The sequence below is a fragment of the Hippichthys cyanospilos genome, chromosome 14, assembly GCF_059441005.1.
Source record: "Hippichthys cyanospilos isolate Australia breed blue-spotted pipefish chromosome 14, RoL_Hcya_1.0, whole genome shotgun sequence".
Classification (NCBI taxonomy): Eukaryota; Metazoa; Chordata; class Actinopteri; order Syngnathiformes; family Syngnathidae; genus Hippichthys; species Hippichthys cyanospilos.
Genome location: NC_142382.1, coordinates 15,370,349 through 15,391,309, shown reverse-complemented (window position 1 = coordinate 15,391,309; position 20,961 = coordinate 15,370,349). Strand labels below are relative to the sequence as shown.

The following is a 20,961-nucleotide window of genomic DNA, read 5'->3' as shown; positions in this document are numbered from 1 at the left end:
TATATGGTTACGATATGAAGATGATGATGACAGAGGCTACATGTAAATTCATTCTATTGTCATAAATTTTACTGTGACATTGTTAATAACCGTTTTGGGGTTTTGCTCACGTCTTGAAAATGCAGTTTGAACCTTAGAATTACGTTGTCCTTTTTATTGCACATTTTTTGGGACGTTGGGACTCGTAGTGTTTTAGTGTTGCGAGCCCTGGGGACCCAACAGTTTTTAGAGCTAAAACGAGCAATGCCAGTATGTGTGAACTAAAAGATAGTAAAAGAGAATTACGTATTTTTGTGGGTTTTCCTCACCTGAAAACGAGTCCTCTCAGCTGCATATTTTTGGTAGTGAGCCATGGCCTGCAACACCTTCTTGTGCCCATCGGGGACCAGGCACACTGCTCCAAGGATCTCCAGGACGGCCACTTTGGTCTTTATGTTTTCCGTTCGCAGACTCTGCGAGATGGTGTTGATACTCTGCGGGTGAGCGAGCACGTGCGCTCGACCTTGAGAGTTGTTCATGAGAGCCTTGATGCACCCGATGACAGAGGTGTGGACGCGGCTCTCCGAGGTCTCGTAGTCCATGCTGCGCAGAAAGTTGAGGAGGCAGGTGAGGCCGTCCAGCTCGATGAAGCGCGTCACAAACCTGAGAAGGGCGAGGACAAAAATTTCTGAGCATTAGGCTATGCAAAAGCTGGCACTTTTTTCAAATAAACCTTATGAGCTTCATTCATTAATTTGACCACAAAACTACCAAAGACAGATTATAAAAGACTTTGACTAAGGAAATTCATGCATGTCTGTCAAATAATGCTAAGTATTATAGGCTCCTGATTTGTAGAGATAAAGTGACATTAAACCAAGGACACTAATTACTTAAGCTTCTTGTTGACTTTTAGTATAATCAGTTCTACTCCTACTGAAAATCCACATTAACAAAAGAAAAAAAGCCCTTCACACTTCTTTGCAATGTTGTTTGTAAGCACTATCGGCAAAACTGTGGTAACAGAAATAGATGTGGGTTTTGTTTCTGTGACATCATCTTAATGCCACGGTTACACTTGTATTACTGCTTCTCTTTTAATTAGGTGTGATTAACTCTTTACTGGACACATACACGCACACCAAAAAAATAACTGAAGTGTTATTAGACAAAACCGAAGTTTATTTCTTTTTTCAAAATTTTTAAAACTTTCATATGTCTTGCACATAACCATAGGGCTAAATAAAATCCATTAAGTGTATATGTACAATATACAGTACACCAAAAACATCTATTTTGTGAAAAGAACATATTCCACATAGAAACATCAGTTTTAATAAAACTACTGATATAAACTCATATTTATACAAGTTGTATGACATTATATACAGTACATTATGAACCTTTATGATAATTATGAACTTCTTTAATGACATCAGGGTCTGCCGCATTATCTTCCTCCTCCTCATCAACATCACTGATGGCAAAGTGGGAGGCAACGACAACACTCTTTCTCCACTTGACTTAATAACTTGTGGGCAGACATTACCTTGACATTTCAAACAGTCATAAAGGATTCATAGACTGACAAAAACATTTATAATTCAATTAAAATTAGGTCTGAATCACTGTATACTATTCCGAAAGGCTTTGGGCAACATCAAAACAACGTCTTTAAATGTATTGTTTTTCCCCGCCCTCAAGAAAAGGCTAACCCTGCATTGTTAGGTATTACAAGCATACTGTATGTACAAAAATACTTGCTTCCAATTTTTAGGCGATCAAGATTTCCACGAATGACAGATGCCACCATTGAGCACAATCGCCGGTAATCTATCCCTGATGAAAACCAACCCTTTATTAGTTCCTTGAAGGCATTTTTAATCGATATAAATGAACAAGGAACAAAAAGTCACATGACCAGAATCCAATTATCACACTTTATTAGTATGTCTGCACATGAATGAATCCCACCCACCCTCCAGATTGTATTTGGACTAAAAGAAAGTCACACCAGCCCATCGATTCGTTACCAAAAGATAGAATCGTCTACATTTCACCAGAGCTGTGTATGCTCTTTTTTATGTAAATGTTTTACACCAAGTATATTGAGAGACACGTCTCATTAACCAATCTAAATAGAAGAGCAGCGAGCTTTTAACATCAAGCTGACAGGGTGAATGACAGAAAGGATGTGTCAACATGGAGCGATGCCAGTTGCCACATCCATGAACTTCCTATAATGTCAAATTCCTGATGGTCATGATGAATAATTTCAAACGGCAACTGGCTTGCAAGGAGTTGAGAAAGAAGACAGACACTGGAAGGGGAAAACGGAGATGGGGGTGGTTATGCCGCTTTAACATTGTCAAAAGGACACAGAGCAACCTCTTCCACATTTCAACTTTTTATAGCCATGCAAAACCTGGAAAACATGGAAATTAATATCGCACCTCTATTGAGGCCATATGTTTTTTTTTTTTTTTTTTTTTTACTTAATCATCAACTGTTCCAGATGGAGCACACACTTTACCTGACATGAGCAACAAATTCTTCATAGAAATAAAACAATTTGACAATACAGTTGGCTCACACAATCCACCGGCAAACAAAGTGCTTCTGTGTTTTTTATTCCCCTCAGGAGCTGCATTCTCCAACTATAAATAAATACACCATACAGTATTAGACACGGTATAGCAGTCACAAGGTGGAACGCATTCTGCAACCTCTTCCAGTGCACAAGTGAAGCCAGAGAAGAGGCCAAGTATTGTATTAGCCATATTTCTGTCTAAGTATTATAAGACCACCTCAGAAGGATATTATTTATACTGATCAAAAAAAAGAAATGAAGCTGAGGAGCCAGGTGAAGAGCTGTTTCTGGAAGCTCAAACAGGTGAAAGCAATTCAGCTGGACTTTTTTTACATGATGTACTGCAGTATACAGAGCAGAGATTTCGCTCTCTCTCTAAAGTTAGCAATGAAACTTCACTGACTTTTCAGCCTCCATACGGTGCCTTAACATTTATTCTCAAGTGGCTTACGGACTACTCGTTCTCTCTTTTAAAAGGGAACAACCGCTGCATACTTGAAAACTCACCGGGATTGTCTTCAATTCAAAGAACCAAGCCCTGCCAAAGGGATGCACTCAGGCAGCGCTAAACACTCCCGAAGCTAAGCCAATGACGCACTCTTGCAGACATGCACACACATACACTCACATTCACAAGAAAAAAAAGGCAACATAACTTGGAATGTAATGATACATGGCAAAAATGACAGCACACTTGAAAAGCATTAGGAAAATGTTATTATTTTTATTATTATATACTAACCCCCAGAAACAGGCTGAGTAGCTTTACACCAAATAACACAAAAGTAAACATAAAAGAAACAAAAAACCCACGCATTTATTGCTCATCTTTATTTGAAATATCATTTTTGCACTGAGTATTTTCATAAAAAAAATCTCATAATCTCATAAAAAAAATTGTGCATATGGACACTGTTGTGTTTTGTTATAATAATAATAATAATAATAATAATAATAATAATAACAACATTGCTTGAGGTCCCTGGGAAAAATCTGCCACAAATTATTAACAAAATTCGAAAAATTGCTCCTCAAATGATGTCAATGATTCACAAAAGGTCTATGAACAAAAAAATTGCGCTTTGTTAACACATTTTTAATTGGTTTCATATGAATCACTATGATGGACTGCTGGATTTCTGACTGGACTCCGCCCGCGTCAAAAAAGGGGACAAAACTGCAAGTGCAATTGTTAGATACTATTTAAATAAACCACTCATTAAAGGTCACTTCACAATAATAATAACAATAATAACAATAATAATAGTCCAATGTTTTGTTTGTGCCATTCTCAAGTGTTTAAGCTGTTTGTTTTGGGTCATTATCTTGTTTGGACCAATGACTTTCAGCTGAGAGCAGCCTTTTTGACACAGCGCAGCACATTTCACCAAGAATGGCTTGATAGACTTTAGATTGCATTCATTTTTGTTTCCTGTGCTGATTCCCAGACAACTTGTGACAAATGCAGCAAAACGGTCCCAGAAAATAACCACCAAAGCGAATGCATGCGAAAGAAATGTTTAATTCTCACAAGAGCCTGTATTAACATGCCTCAATCGCTCATGCCTAAATCATAGGATGTCAACTTTTGCCAAGAATGTCCAACTAGCACGGGCTTATCATAACAGGAAATGCCACTATGGAGAGAATAATCTACAATGTGTCACAATCAATACATCACTACATTTATTTATTTTAGATGAGAGAAGAATGATGATGTGTTGACTAAGAATGTGTTGGTTTATTTGATCAACCAACCCAATATCCAAATCAAATTTCATACCAAGTACACAATAACCTACTTTGTCACATACTCAGAAGCTGTTTGAAACTAGAGAGAATTGCGATGACTTAAAGGATACAAGAGTTGACAAAAAGTCCAAAAATGACAACAAACACTCAGCAAAGGTATCTTTCTGTTGAGGGCGTGAATGTTGAACGGTTAAGGAATGAAACGGAACTGGAAAAAGTGTGGTCAAAAAGAGGTTTAAAAACAGTATAAGGAATCAGGTATAAGTAGGGTAAAGCTATAGAAATGTTGGAAATATTGATATCGTTTGAATGAGTTTGAGAGATGGTTTGAAGAAAAATTGCATGTACATTAATTTAGTGTGTGTGCCAATATAGTCTACTATAGTGGTTCTCAAATGGGGGTACTTCGAATGTCAGGGAGTACTCAAGATTTTAAATAGAGCAAACAAACATGCAGAAATCCTTTAAAAATAATTACTGATTTTTTATTTCAGGAAATAAGTTCATAAAACAAAAATTATGTTCAGTAGGTTATTCAATTTCATTATTATAAAAACTCAAGATTCTCCCCCTTACTAGAATGGTTTGACCCAACGTGTCATGTGTCACTTCTTGTTACCTGTCAAGTTAATGATTTATTTTTGTGAACACATCTTTACTATGATCCTAAAAAAGGACATTTGAAGTTGAATATTTTTCTGTGAACAAATATTTATTCATTATTTCTTTTTGAAAACAGGTCTGACACTATGTTGATTTTTTTTTTTTTTTTTTAGGGGGGGGACAACTGTCAATAATTAAGTTAATGATTTATTTTTGTGAAGAGATCTCTATTTTAATCCCAAAACAGGACACTTTGTTTAATATTTTTCTGAGAACAAATATTTATTCATAATTAGTTGATTATTTTGGTGGACAAATATTTATTAATAATTAAGTTAATTATTTTAGTGAACAGATCTCTACTCTAACCCCAAAACAGGATGCTTTATGTTTAATATTTTTCTGTGGACAATTGTTTATTCATTTATATTTTTTAGAACAGGTCTGACACTTTAAATTGATTATTTTTTAGTGGAAAAAACGTATTAATAATAAGTTATTTCTTTGTGGTAATAGATTTCACCTATGATCCAAAAGAGGATACTTAAGGTTGATTTTTTTTTTTTTTTTTAACTGGTTGGACACAAATTTAGGTACGCCTGAAGTCCCGCGCATCTGTTCAGGTCTATACTTGACCAATACTGAAAAACTGATTTAATGAAGACAACAAGAGTCGGCATACTTAACACAATACAACTGTATTACAAACTAAGGAATACCAAATCCATACCTCATAGTGCAGTGTCAATCAAAACTAATCATGAGAGCTTATCTCACTTGTCATGTAAACAAGGTGTGGAAAATATGTCCTCTGTCATAATGACGCCATTGAAGTCCTAAAAATGTGGCGCTTCTGTTCCACATCTAATGCACATTACACAGTAACACATCATGTGAAAATTGGTTATTGACCCACTCTTTATGAAGTGGAACCATTCAGAATAGCAGCTAATTGCCGAAATCAATGTCAACAGAGTCACTCTTGAAAAGTTTGGAGACGAAGAAGCTGTACTGGAAAACACACTGAGGTCACTGTGATGCTCTGCCAGACAAGAACCATTGACTGACTACTACAGTAATTTCTGAGAAAGGCCGTTATAATTTCTAGAAAATAAGCTTTTATTTCACATTGTGTTCTCATTATTTTGCCAAAGAAATGACAGTGAGGAACATGACATGTGTATGCCTAATTCTACCTCTACTTAAGTGGTACATTTTAGGTATGATTTGTTGTGGTAAAACAGATTAGCCTTGCCTTTTTAATGCAAAGTGTTTTATTTTCCCCCCACCATCTCCAGGTTGGCCTCAGGTGGAAGCCTTTCATTTTCCCTTGCCGTTTACAGCATCATGCTTGACTAGTAATGTTTAACTAGTCTCTGGTGTGTCCTATTCATCACCATTTCCTGCTACTTCTCTGGATAGTAATTAGATCATGGAGTCCCATTCAAACTGATGCGATTCATGTCAGAGGAAGAGTTATTGACCAATGATTTTGTGAATGGTAAATGATTTGTAGAAAGTATGAAAATGGTGAAAGCATATGTTAATATGAAAGACTTTCCTGATCTTCTGTTGAATATCTTCTCTTCACAGATGAGCTTTTTTTCCCCTCCATCCTAGCAGATGTAAATCATTAATTTGGTCTAAAAATTATATCCAGTTATACCAAATTATTGTTTTAGGCACAGCACAGCAGAAAAGCAACAGTGAACACGCATGCAAGCTGTCCACTTGCCCAAAAAAATCTGATGTTATGGTGGTGGGGTGAGTTAAAAAACAAGTCTGACGTGCTTGTGTCCAGCTGTTGAGTTTTTGAAGTGGCAGTTTCCAGCAATTTTACTTCTGTTATTGCCACCTGGCTCCCAGCACGCCCAAGCGTATTTGGTCTATGACCAAGCAAAAAGAGGTCTGAGGGCACAGGAGAGCCTTGTCACGCCATAAAGCAGCTGCTGTTCTAAAACGCCAAAGGGACGACAGCCAATCTTGGCAGTAACCAAGCATAGCCACAAATTAAACGAATGTACAAACAGAATGAACATACTGCTATCAATGTGTGAGATTAAGTCCTCGGTGATATTTGACACAATCCCTGTCAAACATGATCAGAGACAACATTAAGGGTAAAACCTTTTGAAAATGAAAGCCCCTGGGTATCAATAAGCTTCTGACTCACACACACTGCAGCACATCCCACATTATCTCAATCATAAAGTTTTCATCAAACAACACATCATTTCTCTCAATATTAATTCTCTGGAAACCCACAACAACGCTGAGCATAAAATGGGAATGACCTACTCAGTAAAGACGCAAAGAATAATCGCAGTCACAGGCACAATTATAATTCATACAAAAATAACAATACAATTTTGTTTGAGGCCTGTAAAATTAGGGAATAAAAAATCTCATCTGTTATCTTGCAAAAGAAAAAATAGTAGTCGAAAGCTGGAAACAGCTTCAAATTCAAAAGTTATCAAACACAAAAATAGGAAAAACAACTCTAGCAATTCAACTCAATTCAAACTTGATGACATGGGTGATTCTTTTAAAGCAGAGGTTCTCAAACTTTTTGGAGTCAATGACTCTTTAATGGAAAGTACATTTTCCAAGAACCCCCATTGCAAATGTTTGTGGAAACAAAAAAAACAAAAACAAAAACAAAAAAAATTAAGCCAAACAAGCATGCCCTTTTTATTCATCAATGTATTCAATTTGACAACAAGTATATTTGTTAGTTTTCAGTCACACTGAAGTTTACAAAATGACAAACTGATTAAATTTTCCCCAAAGAGGCTGCTGCAACATATTTAGTGACTAAATAACTAAGCTCTTTGATGATGATGTGGATTACGTGGGGGTATTAAATTCCATAATTATTACATTTTAAAAAATATTCAACTGGTTGAATTGATTGCTTTAAGCCAGCTACCCAGCCACTTTGCTAACATACAGTAGTTATGTAGGTTAACTTTGAAGTAAAAGTGTACTATGGCTGTTACATACTCAATGCCCCCCCCCCCCCCCCCAAAAAAAAAAAAAAAAATTAAATAAAATAGCACACTGTACTATTAAGTCTACTTTATTTTGCAATGTTAATCCTTCAGAAGAACATGAATAATGCAATGATGGATTTAATATTCATGAAGGTCAATTTGGTGACACACATGTGAAAAGTCACTCTCTAAATACTTGAACTTGTTTCATGAACACCGCATAGCCATGCACAACCCAGACGTGACCCAGACGCGAAGTCAACTCCAAGTATTTGTCACGCTATACGAGTGCACCGAAAAGACAACACACAGCTTGGTTCCAGACCAATGCATCATTCGACTGGCCCAAGTTGAAAGACAGTAATGGAGCAGCTGCTGATAGGGGAAGGGAGGCAGTTTGCATATTTGGATGTTTTAATACCTCCATTCTCAGAAAACTGCGACCGAACAGGTGCTGAAGCCCGTTTTGAGGGACAGGGGATCACTGTGATCAATAAATAACACCTAAATAAAGTATTTAACCAGTCTCATATAAACACATAATAATTCATAGATAATCAAATAATAATCATTTATGATACTCATTACGCTATTTTGAACCAACACATTACATTACAGTAATCTATTGCATTTGCAGGACGGCAATACTCAAATAATTTACCCTCAGTATAATTGCATTGAAAAAAATATATATAAATCAGATTTTTTATCTTTTGAAAAAAAAAACTCTTGAATGAAGAGGTTACCCTACCAATAGCTTGCTACCCCCAAGATTGCAAAATGTAGCAATCTGTGAAAAAGTGGATCTGTGGGTGCCAAACCACAAATATGCAGGCAACCACAGTATATATGGTAAAGCTGCATCGCTTAGTATCTAGATCACTTAGAGAAGCGTATGCCACGAGTTTGTTCATTTAGTGTCTACATAGGAGAGAATTCGCCCTTAAGTTACCTCATTGGCTGAGTCCGAAGCGCTGTCTTCAGATCTTCCACCACCTTGTTTCTCATTTCCATTTCCTCCTCATCAAATGCAAATAGTGTCTGCATCTGGTGAGAAAATGGAAAAACAGCAGATTAGGATCTGGTGAATCATTTAGAATTTGGGTTTGACTGAAACAGCACACAAACAGTCTCTCTTTTGCAAGATGTTTTAAACAACAGGAGCCCACCAGCTTGCCTTAATGTTGGAAAATCCAGCTGAGCAATGCTAATAGCTGAAATCACTATGGCAGAAAATAGAAAAGAAAAATCCCTCCTCGGCCTGTGGTGGTGTGGAGACATTTTGACATAACATCATCAAACCGCTGCTCTGCTGACATTCAACGGGACCACAAGGACTTCTGTTTAATCGGTGGCGTTTTTCCCCTTGAAGTTCTACGCCAAGTGTTAGGGTTCAAGAGCAGGTTTTACCAGCAAGCATGTCACAGCGGTTGCTTATTAATTGTCTGAGGAGATATTTATTTAAAAGAGAACTCTGTTTGCTTGAACATTCTCCTTTAATAGGACATCTAGATGTGTGGTGGGTATAAATATTCCCCAGAAAGAAAAGACATCCCGGTACCTGCATGCCTTAACAATAGCCGCCTAGCTAAGAAGAGTCTCCACATGTTTGAATACTACTACTCGTGTCCAATGTGTGAATGTTTAATCAAGAAGCCGCTCAGTCAAAACAACCATTGTGTCGACTTAGCACTACGTCCAGATGCTGGAAACACTCAAAGCCAAGGAGCGCTGGCAAAAGAAGCCTTGTGAGTCAACGGGAAGTTGGACACACAAATGTTGGGGAGACTAACTGCATGCTAAATTCACCCTGTGTAAAAGTCTTGCCAAGCAACTCTACATCTGTTATTTGTAAGCTCATTCTGACCTCGCTCCAGTATGCACATGGGGTTATTATTGAAACCAGTTGGTATATCAGCAGAGGATATTCGTCTGAATGAGTACTTGTGAAAATACCCCACTTTGAGTCAGAATGATGCCCTTCAGCGTCAATGCTTCATTCACTGACTGAGCAATGAGCACAACTAATCAAATTCTTAATTCGAACCATGTATGTGTAAAAAATATATCCGCTGTCTGTAGATTCCAAGTAACCATTTAAGGCAACTGCATGTCTTGGTTGAAAAGCCCATTGATCAATTCCATTTTTGTTTTTTGGAATAAAAATTCTTTCAAATATGGGCCGTGGCTTTCTGCAAGACTGTGCTCTTCTACAACTGTGATCATGCTCGTCAAAACTAGGATCAACACTTTGGTCGAAGTTCAGTGACCTGGACCAAAACAATGTTTTCAAAAATGTAGTTCAGAATCCTATGTGATATTTACTGTTGGACATTTGGTATGTCCCTGTACTTTCCACTTTCAATTCAACGCTGGTTTGATCAGCACAATCAGTTAATGTTCATTTTACCGTTGCTCATCAAGCATTCACATTTCAATAGAGTTTAACTGAACCAAGCCAGAGGAAAATTTAGATTCATACTGTATTTCAACAGTCCGTATACTAGTGTAGCACCTTTTGTTTCACATCTAATTGATTATACAGTTAATCTAATTGTTTTTGATTATTGGATGCCTTTTCTATTTAAAATAGTCAAAAATCCTCAACATTTTAGCTTTTCAAAAGGCAATATTCGATTTCTGTAGTCCTCAATAAATGTAGACTTATGATGTTTGTGTTGAATCAAAATAAAATTATTTTTTACTAGGGAAAATTATTGTTTCGCCCATTTTCCGATATATTACAGCCCTAGACAATAAGTGAATCACAATATATTTATGTTTGTGTATTTTCTGCATGGTAAGTTTGACATAATGTCATGGTTTTTTTTTTATAAGCAATAGAATTTAAATTATGCTGCTTCGAATTCAAATCAATCAATTAAGAAAAATAATTGACAGATTAATCGATCAGTGAAATAATCAATTGTTACAACTAATGTAAAGACAAATTGAGATAAAAACAATTAAATTTTGGTTAATTTTTGCAATTGATGTGCGAACACAATGCTAGCAAATTTGAGCTACGGGTAACATTAATAGACATTTTTTCCCACTTTCAGGGTCTTTTGCAAAGTGGGAGATCTGATGCTAAACACAAACTTTTATGCAACAGGGAAACTACCAGAAGCACTTGTCAGAGTTACGACAAAACATTTGTCAGTCAGTGGCCAATAATGATTTCAGGGATGTGATTGTGACACGATTTCATGAATGAACACCATGACGCCGGGTAGTTCGGTCATCTTGTCAGGCCACAAAGCAAAAATGACCTCATCCAATAACTCGGCTACTGTGGAAGGAAAGTTCTCCCTGGTGTGCTCCAATGGAAGCCAAGACATGAAATCACTGTCAAACAAATCAACTTTGAATTATTTCAACACTTTCTTGTCAAGGCGCTGCAAGGAGTATTGCAGAGAAGGAAATAAGGATAGTGAATAAAAAATAAATTGCGGAAAGGAATGAAATGGTGCAGAGTTGTGATGAGTGATTTGATGTACAACTTGAAAATGAAATTTTTTATTTAAAATTGAGTTGGAGGATTTGTTTCTGACTATTTTAACTAAAATACTCTAGAGTCTAGACTAAAAATAAATCGCGGAAGGGAATGAAAAGGTGCAGAGTTGCGATGAGTGACTTGATGTACAAATTGAAAATGCACATTTTTATTTAAAATTGAGTTGGAGGATTTGTTTCTGACTATTTTTTATAATATAGTGTGTTTGCCCATATTTTTTCAGACTTTTGGACACAGGTTTTTTTTTTTTTGTTTTTTTTTAATTTTCATAGTTTGGCTGGGCCCTACATTTTCTACTCAGATGTGACTTGGTGGCCACCTTCTTACTAGCATGTTAAAGAAGGTAGTGGTACTGCACCAAAAGTATTCAACAACTGCTAAAACAGAAGTAGCAGAAAAATACACTAGAAAAACAAGTCCATAGTGATGTAAAGTTAACTGCAGCGGATAGTATACAGCTAAAACAAAGATGTGGAGGTAGAACACCCAAAAAGGATTCTACTGTTGGCCCATTGACTTACAAATGGACTAACAATGCCAATTAGTCACCACTATTACTGGCAATTCATTTTTATTGTGAAAACACTGTTTTCCTTGTCATCCTTGTAGGGGCTAATAAGAGCCTCTCACAGCAAATGTTACTGTTTGGAACAGCCATTCATAGCCACTTAGCAATCTAAATGTCAACAACGTTAAGATGGCCACAGTTGGCCTCACTATCGCTACGGTCAGTAAGCTGCATTATTAGAATATACGTATATATATTGGACTGTGCTTTAGCCAAGATGTGATGTGGAATTCTAATTTAGTTTAGACACTTTGAATCTATAGTAAAAAGAAAAACAGAACTTGCAGTTGTCTAGTTGTTAGCTTGCGTGTAAACTGGTGACACACTCGTCTCAATGAACAGCATTTTTTTTTATGTTATGAAACAGTCACCAGCTTGGAGAAGCTCATGTTAGAACTGTTTCCTGCACCGGGCTCCTCTTTGTAGTACTCTGAAGCGTGTGCTCTACCGCCCTTGGTTTCAGGTTCTGTAAAATATGTAAAATGCTGCCCCCCAAAAATCAACTTGACACAACACTATGACACAATTTATAGTCTATGTAATCCGGTATATAAAAAAATGAATGTTTTATTCTCTCATCTTTTTGTAGTGAGTCTATTCACATAACGTCCAGCTGATACTCAAATTGGTCAGTGTTCTAGTGCACAATGAGACAACAACTATTGCAGCAGTTGTCCTTAAAATAATACAAGGAGCATGGCTGACTACTTGTTTTCGTTTGCAGCCCGAAAAATTCACGGCTAGAAATAATGAGCAGTTGGCATCCCTCCATGTCTCCGACAGCCATTCCCACTGACTGTTGCGTGCAATACTGGCCAGTTTGTCATCACAGTGTGGGAGAATGTTGGGGTCGCACTGATGGAATTTGGACATGTCGTCAGCAAGGGCAAACCAAAACCACCTCAGAAAGAAAATGTAACCTTTTCGTCCCATACTTAGACATGGAAGAAACTGAAGATTCAGTGGGCCAGCTGGGATTTATCAGGAATAAAATTTATTTAGGAATTTCATTGACAAGAAGTGAGACTTACAGCAGCCATGGAGTTGATTCGGTCAATGTAGTAGTCTGGCCAGCTTGTAGCCAGCTTGTTTGGATCCTCTTGCTCCTGTCCAGGGACATATAAAAAACCTGTCAAACATTGACTTGTATGTTTGAAAATGGAAAGAAAAACCAAACTAATACATCAAATCATCTCATAAAGTTCCACCTAGGATTGATGCCTGCTATGCATTGGACCAAAAATCTGCTCAAGAGAGATATTAACTACTAACAGCTCGACATTCGGTAGGTCGCTAAGAATTTTGGTGTCATCTACTTTGAGGAGGTTACACATAGGAAGAAAGTTTTTTTTTTTTTGCATTCATGTCAAAACATGCCGATTATTCTGTTGTTGTTGGGACTTTAAAGAATTATACTGGATTATTCCTCACACAGACAAACATCAGCAGACATACACACACAAACACACACACACACACACACAAATGCACACGCACACATGCAAACACATTTAGGCTTTATTTCTGAAGAAAAAAAAAAACAATAAAACCAACACCATTGTATCTGGGTCACAAAAATTTCAGGCTCAAACATTATTGTTGCACGGCTTTTCAAAACATTGATGTGTATGTGATCAATTTGTCCTGGCCAATTGCAGCTAGTGAGAAAACCAGAGGCCATGTTCCTCATTTACATCTGGTCTTGCTTAGCTTAGGCTAGGAACATTGGTACAACACTGTTATTCTTGACAGGCTTTGCACGTCAATAAAAACGGAGAAATTCAGTAGAGTCACATTTGGGGAATTGTGAAAGTGAGTGGGGAAAGAAAAAGAAATCATTGCTTGTGCTTTCAGTCGATGAATGAAAAACGTATTTATCATTTATAATTATTATACACTGCTTTGTGACTCAAGACAGTTACGCTTTTAAATGAGTGAATTTGATATGCCGTATTTCTCTGAGTACATTTCAATTTTATTTATTTACAAAAAAGAAACGCACAAGAGGTAGCAGGGCTGCAGCAGAGAATATTTTAATAATTGATTAATTTGTTGCTTATTTTGTCGATTAATTGATGCATTTCATTTGAAAAAATGTTTTGCTTCAAACCTTTTTTGAAAAGAGACATTATTCAAATCTTTAACACTTTTTTTTTAAGCTCCAACAATAATTTGTCAGCAAATAACAGAAGGTAGGTTCCTCAAACAAAAAAAATATGGGGGGGTTTGCTTTTGGGAATGGATAGTAAAGTATTGCAAAGTAGTGATAAATGTTATTCGTGTTTTCGAAATTCAAATCACTTTTTTTTTTTTTTTTTTTTAATTGAACAATGATAATACATGCTTGGAGGATGACAGTGATTGGAGAATATTTACTTTATGACCAGCTAAAATTCTGAGGACTTAGAATACTAAAAAAAAAGATATTGAAAGAATTAATCGATTATCAAAACATGAATCTTTATTTTTGATTATTTGAATTGATTATTTGTTGACTAATTCTTGCATTTATGAGTCACATTGTGAATAAATGTTGGATCAAATATATTTTGTCGTAATTAAAAAAAAAACAAAAACAAAAAACATCCAGTTATATTTAGTGTTTTCCGGGCTTAATACTCAGACAAAGGAAAAGCAGGCCCATTATTCAATGGCAGAAACTCAGTCACAAAACAGTGTGCATTCCACATATCTGGAGACATTAAATGCAATTTATAGTCAAAGTTGGAGCAGAGGTGGACAAGAATCCCCAGCAGGCTATGAAGTTTTGCTATTCTATAAAATATTCTCCTTCATGCAACATTTTAATGGGTGCACTGCTTACTGTGGAAGACAGAAATAGTTAACTGAAGCTAGAGTTGACAAATATTGTACTGTGCATGTATCAGATGATTGGATTTTCAAGTAGGGCCGGTTGCAAGATTAGAGGAAATTACACATTTCAGATCCCTTTTGGTTATATAACAAGTCACTCAACTTCATGTTGTTCTTACAATAATGATAGAGTTCACAGAATATAAAAGTCTTACGTACACATAATGTACCTTTTAAAGTCAATGTTTTCAGAACAGTGGGACTGTAGAGATCGCAAATATTCTGTAATCTACAGTTGAATCCAAAAGCCTTTGAAGTGCCATTTGAGCTCTGTTTATTTGGCTCTAAAATGTACTTGACTTGACTTTGAATGCTAGGAAAAGGCAGTTCAACAGGGAGGAGGCAGGACACACATCAATGTCTGGATTCTAAACCTGGGCTGCTTACAGTACTCTCCAAAGGGACATACTTTGAAAAGTGGACTTTTAAAATTCTTTGTGTGTACATGGTTTTGTCTCTGGAGTGCAGTCCTAGTTAGGCCTATTGGTAAATCAGACAATGAGCACAGCTACTTGCTGCAATGAATCTCCTGCTTTCAAAGAAATCACCGTTTCCGGACGAGTCCAATAAAAACACATGGAAAACAAAAGTGACCTCATTTGCTGCTAGCTGCTTTTATGAAAAAGCAATTACTCGAAGGATTGGAAAAGAGAGAAAATCGGTGAGTAGAAGTCAAGTCATGACACTGCCCGCTGTTGCCATGGTAACAAAAGCTATGCTCCACATTTGCATAAAACAGAAGGCCCATCCCAACGCAAGAATACAGTCTGATTAGACTCATTGCCATTGCACAAGTACACTTGGGAATTACATTTTTCAATGGCGATTGGTGGGGAAGTGTCTAATGCTGGTTACCGGTAAATTTAAAACTAGAAAAACAACTATACTGATGCAAAGCTACCTGTAGATGGCATCACTGCACAATCTCAGAAATGAGATCAATGCAGTTAGTAAGAAATTGATTAATCTACTACAGAGAATAAAGGATGGAGAAAAAAAAAACAGAATAAATAAAATAAATAAAAAATAAATAAACAGAATAAAACATTTTTTTCCTGATGAAAAGTGACTCTTTTTTTCATTTAGTGGATTTGCTACATATCTAAATCAACACAATACTCTGTAATAACACTTAAAATATTAAGGCATTATTCAATATACGTGTTGCATGTTCTCCATTCTTAGGTGCCACTACAACATGTTCCTGCCCAGCATTCAAAACAGTCAATATCTCCACGGGGGATATTTATCCACGGAAGCTAGGATATAAAATCTCACCTAAAAACACAGGAAATGGAGAGGATATTGAGTTTGTGGAAATTATGTAACACTTGCCATTTCAAATCTAATATAAAAAAAAGCATGATAAAAGTAGTACCATAAAAACAGTATGTAGATTTCCACTTGTATTGGAATTTGCAATAGAGTTGAACGACAAAATGGTCTTTTCCCAAAATACTAACGATACTATTATACATTGCAAAGTTGTGCATCAGAGCAGTGATAATGAGAATTACAGATGCTAATAGGCTCCAAAGCCTGAATGAGTATCAGTAATAATAATCTCTACACAGAGGCTCCTGGATTTTAGGTACTAACAAAAGACTCCACAATCAATGTCAAAATTTATAGTTTCCAAATTAGCAACATTTAATAGTGATAAAGTGTCTTTGACCGCCATGTTTATAGATATTTCACTGATCAGAGCTAGCTAACTAATCAGGCAGGGACACTTTTCTGGCCAAGGCATATGATTCAATGGTTGTTGACAAACATGTCTGTTTGCCAAACACGATATTATTAAAAACATATTGAATTTTTTGAGAGATCAAGATGAAAAGATGCTGCCAAAGTGGTCTAAATGAATCATTAAAATGTTCCTTTGTGTGTTAGAATGAAACAGCATTGCTGGAACACCTATGGACCAGCCTCACAAAGCAATTTTAAGTGAAAAAGACCAGGAATTATGTCAGGTATGTGGACTCACATTCAAAGAAGTAAGACTTCAGCATCACAGCTTGTGTCACTAATCTTAGCAATTTATTATAATTAGTTAGTAGTAGTTACTATATAGTAGTAGTAATATACTTCTACTTACAGTATGTGCCATCTACCGTGTATTTATTTAAGTTCATCTTCAATGCACCATTTGCCATATTGAGCCATGATCCCTGTTCTGGTACTTGATATTTGTTATTAAGCTAATTCATCTTTGTTATGTCAAGACTGTTATTGTTGTTCTGTTATACTACTAAAAAAAGCTCACTTGTATTTCTATCCAAACACTTACGAAGAACCAGACTTGAGAGACATGCTAATGCCACGTTGAAATCTTTATGACTTCGCTGTTAATCGGGGAAACGATTGAAAAGTCATCCAGTAAATTATGAACATGAATGCGCACTGATATTAAGGCTTATATTGTTTTATGAAGACAGCTCTGCAGCCACAAAGAAACCTTTATTTGGCCTGTGTATGTGAAAACATGCAAACCACCAGATTTGGAATAAATTGCATTTAACTTGACAGCAATGAAACATTCCTTGAGGGTAGCAACATTAGCTATTAGTTTGTTTTGCAGGTGAGTAAAAGTTATTTTGTCCCTCTCTCACTGTGTGATTCAACCACAACAACTGACAACTAAGCAGAGCAACACAAGGGAACTAGTGTTTGTCAGACAGGAGCGAATGAGCAATATTTTGCGGTCTCTATGTTCAAATCGCTACCACGATATAATTCCACAGAAGACAGGGCACTACTGTGTTGTCTGCTTGGCTAAACAACCTATAAAATGTGCTGTACAACACTTCAAATTTGTGAGACTCTGCACACAGTATGCATGGTCTCCTGGCTGCAAAGGCACCCAAAGACAAGTGAGGTATTATCCAAGATTGCCTCCATCCATGAATGAAGTAGTTTAGGTCTTTCTCCAACTTTCTGACATTGTTGACTCTGTTTTGTAATCTGGACACTGTTGGGTTTTGTTGTTGTTTGTTTCTTCTACTTCTTCTACTGAATATGGGAAATTATTTCAACCTCTGTAAAATTGGGAAGAAATAAAACTGATTGCATCAGAGATACGTTTTGGTAGTACAGTACATTGTATACAGTATACTTTATCAATGGAATACTATGTGCTTAATGATCTGAATGTGTGCAGTTGGTTCACCGTAGAGGAAACTTTTTCAGCTCATGACCCACATTAGAAATGTTGGTACTCCCAACATCCAAACCTAATGAAATGTAATGTGTAGTTACATAGAATAAAACTACACATATAAAATGGGGTGACCAGACAACCCAGCTTAATCCGGTCTTGCTACATTGTTTCATCTCATTAGTATGTAGATCCTGCGCCACCATCGTTTTTATTTATTTATTTATATATTTATTTTCCTTAGTCCAGGCATTAATCCTGTTGTGACAATGTGTGTGTGTGTATATATATATATATATATATATATATATACACACACACACACACACACACACACACACACATTGAATGCACTAGAGACCAATGATTAGTGCATGAGCATATTACAACAGTTATGTGGAAAAATTTAGCAAGAGGAAGTTGGAACATTTTTGTAAATTGATTTAACAGCCGCCAAGTTGCAAGAAAAAGGAGATACAAATTTTTCTAGTACACTGGCAAAACACCCGAACCAGGCCAAAACGGTAAGATATTGATGAGTTGTCTAGTGGTATTGAACTGTAAACCAAGATAGCATTTATCATTAACTTACCGTATTTCTCCATGTGCAAGTCGACTTTGTGCATAAGTCGACCCCCCCCCCCCCTTTTTTTTTCCACTTCAATTGGATGAATTTTACAAAAACACGAGTATAAGTCTACCCCTGACTTTAGCGGTTAGAAATATCATGGCTGTCCAATTAAAACACAAGGTGTGTGTCATTAAAATGATTAAATTACTGTGCTTTTAGATGCATTTCTTCATTGTAAATGATTAACATACTGTTGTGGAAATGGGGGAGGCGTAAACGATAAAGTGCGAGACAATGTATGTGCAAATCCTGAAACTAATATTGCATCAAAAAAAACGATTTGAAGTTTCAATGCTTTGCTTTTTTGACACAGCTGAATATAAATTGAAAAATGATAAAAGTCATCAGATTCACTACGTATCTGACACGCTAAATTGTTCCTCCCATTTAAATCCCGGACATCCTCTCCTTCTTGCTTGTCATTTGTGCAAACATTCTTGTTACTCTTCCACGGGTAGTCATCTTTGCACCCATCCAATTTGTTTGAAATGGAGGTCTTCAGAAATGCTTTGCTGAAGCTTCTTTACCCAAATAACACTGTGGCGACATCAGAGTGTGGATCAGTTTTTCTTCGCTGTGTTTCTCCCACCAACTGCTGACATCCACGCGTCCCATGCCACTGCTCTCGCATTTTTTTCTTGAACGAACACGTCAAGCTGTCTTGTCCTTTTCATTATGGGTCAAAGTCCGCCGGAAAAATGATCCATGCAGTGTCGTTATTGACAACAAGAAGGCAATAAGACGGCACTTAACGAAAATACATTTGAAAGTGCAAACACGCTAAAACGGATGCACACTATATCAAATTAGAGGTATGTATAATCATTTTAAGCCTTGTAAATGACATATTACTTATTTCACATCCAAATAGATGTTATTCAAACACAGATATGTGATGATGCACTGTCTGGTTTTGAGTTGTTAGGTCTACCCCCGAATATGGGGGTTGAAAATGAGGGGGGGGGGGGGGGGGGGGGGGGGACTTTACTTGTACCGGGAGAAATACTGTAAGTTAGTTCCTGTTGAAAGCTATTGCATTTTGATATTCAGCACCAATATAAGCCAATCATGATAAATATAAAACACATGTCACAAAGCCCTTTGCCAAGAAATTGTGCCCCTGCTTAATGATTAATTAATTGTAACCCAGGAAACTTCCAGCATGGGATTTGAACAGGCCACAAATTGGTTTCTTCCTTATAGTAACTAAACACTGCACCTCCCCACCCACAAGCCTGCATGTGTTTACTCTTCCCCTTCAGGCTGGAGACAGAGAAAGGAGGGGTTCGACTCTAAAATTATTTCCCAGCCAAAAACCTTGGCTAAAAGGAAGACTTAAGATCATCTAATTAATTTTCTATTGAATGAATGAGCGGCTGAATTACACTTTTTCTCCATGCAAAATGTCATTTCCTGCTGAATATTTGACCACAAAATGAGGCTGGAGTTTTTGCGAAGGGGATATTAGGCAAATGGGGGAGTGTTTTTGGCGAGGGAACTGGGGTTAAATAGAGGCCTAACCAGAACTTTTTCGTGGCGCTCAGCATATGCTGATTACGTTATAGCAGCGCAGCAGACATAGAACATGCCCTACTGTACATAATATTTTCCAGATAAAATATTTGCAAGCTGGTAAATGTTGTGCATTAAGTACTATATGCAGCCTACGGACGTCGAAGATTGAAAATGTTTATACCAAAGCAAAAATGAGAAGTTGGGTTTGGGCCTGAATGTGTGGCTGAGTTGATTTAAAATTGGCTTGGGTTAAAGCTGCCCCTTCAATAACATTCAGCTGACAGAGAGGCATTGTGGGAAAAGGCAGCCAGTCAACACAATAAGGACAGCCAGAGAATTTAGGGGGGAAAAAAAATCATTGCTTACCTTCTTTTTACTGCAGTATATCTGCCATTTCTTCTCATCGGGCAAAGCGAACATGGCCTCTCTATTCTTATCAGTCAAATCCAATTCATCCTGCAACAACACACATTTATTTATTTGTTTTACATATGTTACTCATTTATAGTGATCCATTCTGGTAAATCCGTCTATTGTATAAAGACAGACAATCATGCAAATCAGGTAACCTATTAATTTTAGCAATAGCTGTGAAACAACAAATGCATCAATTTTGCAGGGTGACGTGATTTCCCAACACTCTCAGACTAGAGAAGAGCATTTAAATTCACTCTGTTGCTTTGCTCAATTCCTCTGCTGTGTACAAGGAACCTCCTGCTCCTTTTGATATGCATATGAGCCCATGAAATGAGTCTATGTTTGCCAAAGAGGAAAAGTAAAGT

At 36.8% G+C, this 20,961-nt stretch overlaps 1 protein-coding gene across 3 annotated transcripts in view; it reads right to left on the bottom strand.

Annotated features, from left to right (window-relative positions):
- LOC148413136 (disheveled-associated activator of morphogenesis 2-like) overlaps positions 1-20,961 on the bottom strand; it is an 87,328-nt gene that overhangs the window by 24,954 nt on the left and 41,413 nt on the right. For all 3 annotated transcript variants that reach the window (XM_088433288.1, XM_088433291.1, XM_088433290.1), the window contains exons 3-6: positions 20,546-20,635; positions 13,034-13,108; positions 8,870-8,964; positions 309-642 (exon numbers count right to left, since the gene is read on the bottom strand). In XM_088433288.1, coding sequence (XP_088289414.1) covers positions 309-642; positions 8,870-8,964; positions 13,034-13,108; positions 20,546-20,635 — 594 coding nt within the window. The remainder of the gene's footprint in view (positions 1-308; positions 643-8,869; positions 8,965-13,033; positions 13,109-20,545; positions 20,636-20,961) is intronic.